Source organism: Delphinus delphis, chromosome 18 (assembly GCF_949987515.2).
Source record: "Delphinus delphis chromosome 18, mDelDel1.2, whole genome shotgun sequence".
In the NCBI taxonomy this organism is placed as follows: Eukaryota; Metazoa; Chordata; class Mammalia; order Artiodactyla; family Delphinidae; genus Delphinus; species Delphinus delphis.
The window spans coordinates 50,046,486-50,057,786 of record NC_082700.1 but is presented as its reverse complement, the minus strand read 5'-3'; the positions used below and the strand labels follow the sequence as shown (position 1 = coordinate 50,057,786).

Here is an 11,301-nt window from a genome sequence, read left to right as displayed (position 1 = left end):
GGCTTTTTTGAGATACAAGATTAGGCATTTAGAATAAGAATTTAAAAAACAGATTGTTCAGGAATAGAAATCTTAGTCAGGATCCTTGAAACCAGCTAGCATTTTTAGAGAGAAACACCTTTATATAAATCCATACAATCAGAATAGTTTTTAAACTATTGAAATTATTTTCATCTCCAGCTTCCATAAAATAACTTCGGTTTACCTTGGTAATCTTAATCTGGGCTATTTTATTAACAATATTATCAGTAAAAAGGCATGACTAAAGATAAGTCAATTTACTGCAATCAAAGGAGAATTCTTTATATTTATGGAAAAGCTTAGGATAGAAGGCAAGGGTTGGTATGAAGAAGGCTCAGGCCTGAACTAGGTCCTTTAATAAGCTGTAAAGTAATCTCTACCCCATACACAGCTGGGCACAATCTTTGCACAGATTCCAGCTCAGTTTATCTGTGGGGCTGGTTTTTAAATGTTACCAAGCAGCCAGAAAAATTTTACCTACTTGCTGATACCCAATTTTCCTTTAAAAAAAAGGACATATCATATGATATATAAAAAAGAACACAAAGCCTTTTACTCCAAAGTGAATTAAGAGCTTATCCTTAGAATAATCAGTCCAGTAAAAGAATATATGATTACCATGCTGTTTTGTTTTAAATAGGGGAAAGAAAATGTAGAAGGTTTAAGAAGCAGGATGCTATTTGGACAACAAAGGGTAAATACGAGGAAGATGCTGGAAACAAACTTTGGCCAACTCATTTGCTGTGAGGGGAAAAGCGTGTGTGGGGTTTGGGAACGTTGCTGTTTTTTTAACATACCAGTAATTTCTTTTAAAAAAAAAAAGTCATCTTAAAGGAAATACAGTCCTAGGGAATTTGTTAAGTGCCACCAGAGCAGATTATAAAACTGGATGAGATGTCTTAAGATTTTTTATTTTATTTTTCTGATTTCTAATAAGGAGCCAATATTGAGTGAGGGTTCCAAATATTTACAGTTTATTTTCACCTTTTGCCTATTTTCCTGTACCTACAACTGATGACACACTGTGGGTATACTTACCTAATATGGAGCCAGAATTAATAAGTTATTAATAAGATTATTCTAAAGCCCTAATATAACTTAAGGCTTCAACTAATGGTTTCTTGTAGAGGAAATTTTATACATTTACAACTTAACGAGAAAAACAGAAATCACATTTAAGTTAGTTATACAGAAGTTCAAAGGACAGCAAAATTTAATTGGCAGATTCCTGCCTGGCTTGTGTCTTGGTTTTCCAGCTACCATTTTAAAAGCTTTTTCCTGAATCATGTCTGCTTCAAAGCCCTACTTCAACTTGTAAGTATAGCTGATAGGCTTGATAAGTTCTTAAGAAGTACTTACTTATATGAATGCTACACACTCTGTTATAGTATCCTGAGTCTGTATGTCAAATTCTCAGAATTTCTTCACATCAGTATTCTTAGGAACAGTGGAAAATCATGAACGCTTTTTAATGTAACTAGTAGATTCTTGCTTTAATATTCAAGTTCCATGTACGGATGTCCTCATTTGTTGTTGCCATGGAACCAAGTTCTGTGATTTACAGTTAATACAAACTTGGCATAGGAGTTTCTGCTTGTTACCCCAATGTAGGTCTGGAAATCCAAACACTTTTTCCAGAGCAATTTTCCTGAATCCGTAGAGGCTGACATTGCCCGATTTTAGCCGCTAGATGGTGCCAGTGCAAAGATCCAAGTTTTCTTGTGACATATTCTGAAGACAACTAGCAGGTTAAAGAGGTTAAAGTAATCAGGAATGTTTGGCGCTATTAACATGAGTAGACAAGGCTAAACTGTAGGCAGTGAAAGCCACTTCTCCCTGTGCTTGAGGGTGAGACATCCTCTGTGCAGCAGGCATCATAATGATGCAGTGCTTCTTATGCTATCTGTGCTGAAGGACTGGGTTTTTATTTTTAGACTGAGTTTTAGTGCCTATAGTTTTGAAGACAGTGATAAATTCCTAGACGAAATAAAAGCAAAGTACAAGCCCCCGTTTTTTTTTTTTTTAATTGGATTCAACAGAAACAAAATTAGTCCAACAAGTTGCTTTAAGAGTTCCTCCTCACAGACCAGAACATATGGTGTTAGTAACTTATGGTCCAGGCACTGGTCTGAGGACCACACTTTGAGCAGCGCCAAAAAACCTGCTTGCTGGTGCATCCCATTCAGTCAGCAGAACCTGGTTCAAAATGAGGCTCCATTACCACTAGGTGGGTAGCTGTGGAAAGGTCACGTAACCTTTCTAAGTCTCAATTTCCTCATTTGAGTCACGTGAAGAGTACCTACGCTTAGGCTTTTTATGAGAACTCAATGTACTAACCTCTTAGGAAGCACTCAAATGTGGGCAGAAACTGAATAGAATTGGTACATTTACATATTAAATACAGACTGTTTTCTCTGATCTCTGCCTCATCATTTTCCTGACTGGTAGGTATTTTTTCCATGAATAGAAACAAGGTGTTCAGTTATCAGACACTTAAAGGACCTTGAAACCTTGTTTGATGGCCCTAATGGAAGCACGGCTACTTGGCGATCCTTGACAAAAACCTGCCCTCTCTCTGGGAAGTGTACCTTCTTCCACTGCTGGCAGCTTTAGTGGGCGGCGGAGGGACTGTGTGAAGCAGTGAAGGAGTTAGTTAAAGGGTGCCCGTTCACCCAGATGTACCTGCAGTCAGATACTTCCATGTTCCGTATGTGTGAAGAACCGCAGAAGCACTATGCTGCCTGCTCAGAGTCTGGGTGATTATTACAAAGCCAGGAAAGGCTGGCCTGTAAACCACATTAGGCAAGATCAATGATGGCAGTTTGTTCTCTGATTAATCGTCATAGTTACCACTTACTGTGACCTTACTAGGCCAAACTATACATGGCTTCAGTCTTTACAACAATCGTGACAGATGAATCATTTTCGAGATAAGGAAACTAAGGTTTGGAAATGATAAGTTGCTTAAATCACAAAATACCAGTTACTGGCTAGTTCTAAAATGCTAGCCAGAAACTTATGCTCTTTATCACTGATTTTACCACATCTGGAAGCATGACCACTCCAGCTGTGGTGTCCCAATTACTCTTTAAGGTTAAGTGAATAGAACAAAATCAAACTACTAGGACTGGCTCTAGAAGTTACAAAGGCTGTAAAGTCAGTCAAAACTACCAGAAAGTACCTAAATGAGAAAGTGTAATTACCATATCTGCAAAAAGTAGCTCCCACCATGACAATGTCACTGACAGTATTCTTAGTTTTGGCACACCATATCCACAATTTCACATTCTGAGTCCAAAGATCCTGTATATCTGATGACATGATATAATTCTCCATATTAACAAAGCCTTGGAGATTGAAATCAAGATCACCTAATGGGTTCACTTTGGCCAACACAATAAGAGTTTTCAGCTTCTTTCCAAAAAAATTCCCGAGATATTATTATGCAGCAATTCTGCCCATGTGTATTTTACCTTTCTGTCCCAAGGAAGAAAGGCCTAAGAAATCCACACATGTAAAACCACTCCCTGAAAAACTGATGAGCTAGTAGGAAAAAAAAGCAGTAGAATTAAGGTTTTATAAACCAGAGAGTGTTCTGTTTCTGTTAGGTAAAGGGATTTCTTCATATGTTATTTTAATAAAAGGGAATTTCATAGGTAAAAACCAATATTCAAAATTATAAAACAAATAGAACTGTCTGTGTATAATCACAGCATCAAAAATTTGCAAGAGACTCAAAAGAAACTCTTTAGTTGACAAATGTGGTTTGAAAGGACAATAAAATCTTTTTATGGCTAAAGCAAGAGTCTTGTCTCCTGTTGGCCCAAAAACAGATATTTCATTTCCCAAGTAAGTAGGTTCTCCACTGTAAAGAAATATTCTTGTATAGTTGGTTTCTATCTTCTTGAAGTCTGCTCCAAGTTCAGCCAACTTCTTATATGTCCTTAACACAAATTTGGAACAGTCGTAGGATTCAAACCATGTCTCTGCCCCTTTTTCTGGGCTGGCTTGGACAGTCCATGTCTCATAATAAATCCCCGTTTCATTGTCCTGTTTTACCCACTTTGCCATTTTGTTAAATATGTCTCCTAGTTAAAAACAAACAAAAAAACACAACACTATGTGAACATCAAAGCTAATCATGTTAGTTTTAAGTAAAATGCTCTAACCAGATCAAGGCCATGACTACATGATTAAACAACAGTTTTTGAATTTCCAAACCTGCATCTCACAAAAGGAATCCAAGCTCAGCCAATTACTGTTCCATTTTTCAAGGCACAAGGTATTTCTGAACTAAACATTAGATATAATAGGTGTATAAAGAGGAGTCTTACATACAAATTCTGTAATCATTTAAGCTACAGTCAAAAGCTAAATTGTACATGTGCCAAAGCCCTCTTTCTCTACTCCACTCAACAAATCTTGGATTCAGAGGCAAAAGAGAAAAAAGAAGCAAGGGAAAAATTGTGGAAGAGGAAAAAGTGAATGAGGCAAAGACAGTGTAAGAAGAACTGAGGAAGGTGAAACATGAAGCTTTTCTGTGCAAAGCAAGGTATGAATGGCTGCCTGAGGAACAGCTACTTGACTTGAGAAGGAAGCACCGTGCCCCATTCACCTTCAATATCTGGTATCTCCCTTTGCTCCCTGTACTTGTGGCTACTGCTTACAACCTTTCTACCCACTACACAAATTCTTCCAGTGAATCAACTAAACTGGAAATGTTTTTGACCAAGTTCATGGATTATACAGACTCCAGGATGGCTAACACTCTCTCTTACCACCTTGTACCAGACCAGAGGAATCTCTCCAAATGTTAACAAAATACTCTGCATGGCTGCAACCACATCTGGGCCTAAAACAGCATGGCCCCAACATTTCACTTTGTCACTGTGTGTGAATCTTTCTTAGGTTACTCCAGCTTGAGTCCATAAAATCAATATTTAAAGCCCTACAGAATGAACAGAGTAGCTGCTTTTATCAATTTTATGGTATTAAAATGGTGAAATAATATAAATCCTGTTTTCTTAGAGCTGGGGATACTGTTCATAGTGTTCAACTTTGAAAAGCCACTGCTTGTAATGAAGAGATATGAATGCTTCAAAACCCTATTCTGTAATGTGAAAAAAGGTCAATGAACAGGATTAATCACAAGGCAGATGGATAACTTAAAAGATTTAAGTACCAGCATATTGCAAACTCTTCTACAGAAAATAGTGATCACTTGTTCATATGATCATACTTTGATGTCAGAAGGAAGATTTTGTAGATAATGAGGTAGGTGGAAATGGAGAAAAGAGAGATGTGAACTGGCCTGGAATGAAAGAAGGATAGCTATTTACCACAATGAGCATTGCTAAAAGAGAAATGGACTTTTATATTGTTGGATGGTTTGGGGCACATCAATTAGAAAATAGGAAGAAATATAGAAAACAGCATGATAAATAGTTAAAAGATTCCCAGATTACATTTAAAAGATACCAATTCTGCAAATCAAAACCCCAATGAGATATTACCTCACACCTGTCAGAATGGCCATCATCAAAAAGACACCAAATAACAAGTGTTGGTGAGGGTGTGGAGAAAAGGGAACCCTCGTGCACTATTGATGGGAATGTAAATTGGTGCAGCCACTATGGAGAACAGTATGGAGGTTCCTCAAAAAATTAAACATAGAACTACCATATGATCCAGCAATTCCACTCCTGGGCATTTATCCAAAGGAAGAGAAAACACTAACTTGAAAAGATATAAGCACCCCTAAGTTTCCTGCAGCATTATTTACAATAGCCAAGACATGGAAATGACCCAAGTTTCCATCGAGGGATGAATGAATAAGGAAAATGTGGCATGTACATACAATGGAATATTATTCAGCCGTAAAAAGGAATGAAATCTTGCCATTTGTGACAACATGGATGGACCTAGAGGATATTATGTTTAGTAAGTCAGACAGAGAAAGGCAAATTACCATATGATTTCATATGGTATGTAGAATCTAAAAAATAAAACAAATGAACAAACAAAAGAAAACAGAAACAGACCCACAGATACAGAGAACAAACTGGTGGTCACCTCTAAAATAGAGATTTACCTCTATTATTTTATTTAGAAAGTCCAATTTAATTGTACAGCTTTATATCATTTATTTTTATTATGAAAATAGAAAAGATAATCTGTAAATAAGGTGAAGTTTTGCATGAGTAATAGTTTGGATCAAAGGTTAGTGATTCCAGAAGTGTATTTTATACGTTGATCTCTGAAGAGCAGACGGTTACTGAGAGGCCTCAATGAAAGTAATTTCTGTCATTTTTGGATATTGATGCAATCATCAAATGCTGCCATAGTTTTGAAACTTACCTGATATGGTTGCTACTAGAACTAACGTCCCATTTTCCTTCCAGTGAATATCATCAATTCCTTCAAAAAAGCAGGCAGCTCCTTGATTACACCAGAAAGGGGCATTCATTTCAGGTCGGAGATGGGGAAATGTGCAGTTTCCAAGCTGGAAAAGTTCATACCATTCCATTGTGTAGTTCTTTTCAGTTAAAGTACTCCTGAATCCAATGGCGTCGTGCATAATTTTCTGTGTAAAGATCATACATGTATCAAAGCATCTGTGAAGTAACCGCTGGTTCAGGAGCCAGATGGGAGAAAGTGCGATACCGCAGCTGCATATAGAGTAGACCAGTTATTCCCCTTCCCTGTTGCTATTCTCACGTTGAGCAGCCTCCATGCCCCAGACACAGGAAGGAAGTCTGTGTACCTCTCAGGTGATGAGAGGCTCAAATGGTGAGCTAACCTAGGAAAAGTGTGCACAGTAGGAACTGGATGTGAAGAGGTGATTCCCACCTGCCTTGCCCCTTGCTCGGGGCCGCCTCCTTTCTTTCTTTCCAGGATCTGGGTATAGGAATTGCATTTGGATCCATAATATTAAAATGGATTAAAGCAATTGCATTGATTATTGTCAGGATCATAAAACCTGATTATTTTTTTGGACTACTTATTTAAAATGTGCTAAGAGGAACACCAATAAACATAATCTAAAACTAGTGACTGAATAGAGATTATTCCCTCAAATCCACTTAATCAAATCACTTAATTAACCAGCCACAAGATCAAGATGCAGCCTTACCAAGTGTCCCAGGAGGTCTCCATATTTAAATTCCCACACTGGGGCTTGTAAACGAAAGACTTCAATGACATCATCATCCTTCATCACTGGGACAGGGGAGCCAGTGGGACAGAAAGTGTATTTAGCTTGACAGTAAGGATCTGGTTCCGGACGGAAGGAAAAGCGTCTAACAAAAAAAAATCATCAACTTAGATTCTAATAGGAATTTGGTTCTCGCACATCGTAGAATCCAGATTTTAATTTCACTGTCAATCACATTTTTAGAAAAAACACCCAAAGCTCAGCCATAGTGTATACATATACATTTTATATGTTATCCTGTGAACAAACTCCAATGATGTCTTTAATAGCAAATGATACATTGAAAGCAACTGATAATTGCATGCTTCCTGGTTCCCCGCTCCCATTGTGAGAATGCTGAAGACGGACCACACGTGAAAATGTTTATAGCTCCACACCTTATTTAGTAGACAGATATTTACTGAATAAAGGAATAGCTTTCAAATGATATTGAACTTCCCAAACAATCCATATGTTAAGATTATTCAAAGATAATCATAATTAAATAGAACACATTTTCTATTTTCTTGAGGATTAGCCGACATCCCCTTCAACCAATATTATCGAGGATCTACGACTATACTAGAAAGGAGGGAAACAAAAGTTAAAATGCTGTTCCTCCCCTCAAGGAGCTGTGGGTGAGGGCTGGTAAGACATTAAACAAGTGATGAAGCGCAGCACGGTGAGTGCTTACAAAGAAATACACAAAGGCCTGAGGGTGCAAAAGAGGGAGAAATCATTTTTACCTGCTGCGGGATGCCTGGGGGTAAGGAGGCAAAGGAAGAGATGAAGGCCTAGCCTAGGTTTTTAAAATACTTTAGGAAGTCAGTACGGAAAAGGAAACAAAACACTAAATACTCTAAGACAGGCATGACACGCTGGAAGAGTCTCAAGTGGGTAAGGAAGACTGGAGTTCAGGCTTCAAGGCAGCAGCGGTGAGAGGAGAGGGAGGCAGGGACTGTCACTTCGCCCTAATTCAGGTGCACCTCGGAGACAGCGTGGGTCACTTCCAGACCACCACATATGTCGGATGATGCTGTAAAGGGAAGGGAGTCATCCGAGCTTTTTAGTTTCCCAGTGCATATAAAAGTTATGTTTAAATCATACCGTGGTCTATTCAGCGTGCAATAATATTATGTCTTAAAAACCCCAACATATTGTATGTGCCTCAATTAAAAAATACTTTACTGCTAAAAAATGCTAACTACCATCTGACCACACAAGGTTGCCACAAATCTTCAGTTGGTAAAAAATGCGGTATCTGAGAAGTGCAATAAAACGAGAGGTATGTCTGGACAATGTGAAGGGCACCCTCTCGAGTGCCACAGCTGGGGAGGGCTGAGCCCGGGAGGGAGATCAGTTAAAGGATCTGAAGTAGCAGATGTGATATAACTGAATTTGCTCTAAATAAGCCTCATTTTATGAATTAGAAAAGGGTGGGGAGAAAGGCCAAATTAAGGCTGAGAGGGCAGTGAGGAGGTCACAGCAATAATACAACAAGCAAGGAAGCAGCCTGAGAAGGCCACGGCAGTAGGACTGGGGAGGAGGGACTGTGGTGATTTCAAATCAGCAGACACTCACTACACACCTTTCACTGGAGAGAAAGATGAAAGAGAAAGTAGCTGCCTCTATCCTCTAAGAATCCTAGATTCCCTCAGGTTCTAGCCCAATCTATTGTTTTACAATCCTAACACATCAACAAAAATGTCTATTCTAATTTAAAGAGTTAAAATCTTGATTTAGGGAGTTCCCTGGTGGTCTAGTGGTTAGGATTCGGTTCTTGCACTGCCTTGGCCTGGGTTCAATCCCTGGTCAGGGAACTAAGTTCCCGCAAGCCCTGCGGTACAGCCAAAAAAAAAACACCTTTATTTAGACAAAAATATTGACAACCCCTCCTAAAAGCTTACGAGTCTTGGATATACTTAACTGTTTTATAGGTGCTTACCTGGTTTAAGCAAATGGGCAACTACATATAGGCTTCACTGACCCACAGCAAAATCTATTTTAGGTCAAAGGTAATTTCAAAAGTATGATTTAAGTGTGAACTTAATAAAGTTAAAATTTTATGATGGGGATTAGATGAAGGCATGTACTTAACACTTCAAACTTTTAAAGAAACATAAGAAGTCATAGTCAATATCTTGTCCTTAAATCAAGTAGTTTTGGATTTCCAATCTCTTCCTTGTTTTATTGAATATTAAATTTTTACTTCTTTTGAACATTTTATTAACACTTTCAAGAAAACCAGCTTCAAACTCAAATTTCTCTTTTCATGTATATCAAGCAAAACAAGGAAGTACTGCGAGCCATTTAGTGAGCAGAATACACCAATACTGTATTCAGGTTTGAAAATAGCTGGCTAGCATTTACTAGATTTAATCCCCCCAACAAACCTGAAGTAACTACTGTTCCTACTTTTTGACTCAGGACATGTGGACACTGAGATACTGAGCAACTTTCCCAAGATCACACAGCTAGTGATGGTGGAGCCTGACTTGATCCGCAGTGGTCGGAGCCCAGAACTCACTCGCGACCTCTAGGTTATCCTGTCTCCCAACTCACCATTTCGTCATCCAGAATAGTTGTGCATTTCCAAAAGCTGCTGGCCCTTCCCCTGCCTGATGTTGACACCATGTTTTCTTTCTTTCTCTCTGCTTAGCCATCTCTGACAATTAGGCCATGTAAATACTCTTCTAGTTCAAAGGCTCAAATATGCTTCGCATATCTGCAGTCTCCGTGTCCTCAGCTTATGACCAGCGTCCTACCTCCAGGCTGAAGACTGTGGACAAACGAGGTCGCCAACCGAGGGGCCGAGCGGATTCCCGGGTCGCCGGACTTCTAGTGCTAAAAACGGGAAGTCCCAGGCAAACCCAGGCAAGCTGGGTAAACTGGACACTTGACGTGCAAATGTTATGCACTCAAGATAACTAAATGACAGGGCATGGCACGGTAATAAACGCGATATTAAAGGTCTCCCCAAACTATTCAAACTGTCAGTGACTTGTACCCGACAGTCACGCGACGAAATAACATTACTCCCTTTTCATCCACGATTCGGGGCAGCCCTGAGTCTAGGTCACCTCGTAACTGGCTCAAGGGTCCCGGGAGGAGGTGACCCCAGGGCGGCGCGCAGCAAACAGCCGCGACTCAACAGCTCTCTTACTTCATTCAACGCCGCGCCCTCAGGGTCGCCGAGCGCCGCCCCCGCACAACTGCGCGACCAGGACACAATCCCCTCCCCGCCCCCCCGCCTTTGACCCGCGAACTTCGGCCGCGCGCGCGAGCGCCCGCCCCGCCGCGCCAGCGCACTCACTTGTAAGGCACCGGCCACTGGCGCCGGGAGGGGCCGCTCGCCGCCACCGCTGCCGCCGCCGCCAGCCAGAGCAGCGCGGAGGCCCAGCGCCAAGGCGCGCAGACCGGAGCCACATCCCCGCCCACGCACCGCCGCCCCCAGGCCCCCGGACCAACTCTCCCCGCCTGCGCCATGAGGGGATTCCCGCTGCTTGCAGCGCCTCCCGCGCCCCGCGACGGCGGAGGGCCAGCGAGCAGAGCATGCGCAGAGCCACGCCCTCGACGGCGGCTCCACCCCCTGTCCGGCGCGTCTGGCGCGTCCGGCGCGCCTGTCCCGAGCGCGGGCGGCTTCTGGACTAGGCCGACCCGGAAGGCGCTTTGGTCCAGTTCCCCCGAGCAGCCCAAACAGGCCGTGGGCCTTCTTTTTCTCTGACTCTTAATGACGAGTTCTTTCGGCCTCACGTCTCAGTTTAAAGGTCACCACTTCTTTGGAGCTTCTGCTGACGTTCCCCCAGCTACAGTCACCACAAGCAAGCAAACAGAAAGTCCAGCTTTGGTCTCGTTTGGATTCTCTAGCACCGAACTCTTACCTCATCCCTCAGGGCCCAGACTAGGAGACAACAGACATTTGAGTGAAGGAGAATATACGGGGGAGGTGAGTGCACTGAGGAAGACAATGATGGGGGAGTGACTGGCCCTCACCTGACTAAGCCGGTGATGACAGTGGCCACACTAACAAGTAGCTCACATCCACCCACCTCCCCCCGTCAATGTTCATCCTTGTTGGATCTACCGCT

The 11,301-nt window shown here is 41.3% G+C and overlaps 1 protein-coding gene across 1 annotated transcript; it reads right to left on the bottom strand.

Moving 5' to 3' along the window:
* Positions 1-1,993: 1,993 nt before the first annotated feature.
* On the bottom strand, positions 1,994-10,714 carry CLN5 (CLN5 intracellular trafficking protein). Its single transcript, XM_059995643.1, has 4 exons — positions 10,527-10,714; positions 7,154-7,319; positions 6,379-6,604; positions 1,994-4,109 (listed from the first exon to the last, which is right to left on the bottom strand). The coding sequence occupies exons 1-4, from the start codon at positions 10,697-10,699 to the stop codon at positions 3,598-3,600; spliced, it is 1,077 nt and encodes a 358-aa protein (XP_059851626.1). The 5' UTR covers positions 10,700-10,714; the 3' UTR covers positions 1,994-3,597.
* Between the last annotated feature and the right edge of the window lie 587 nt (positions 10,715-11,301).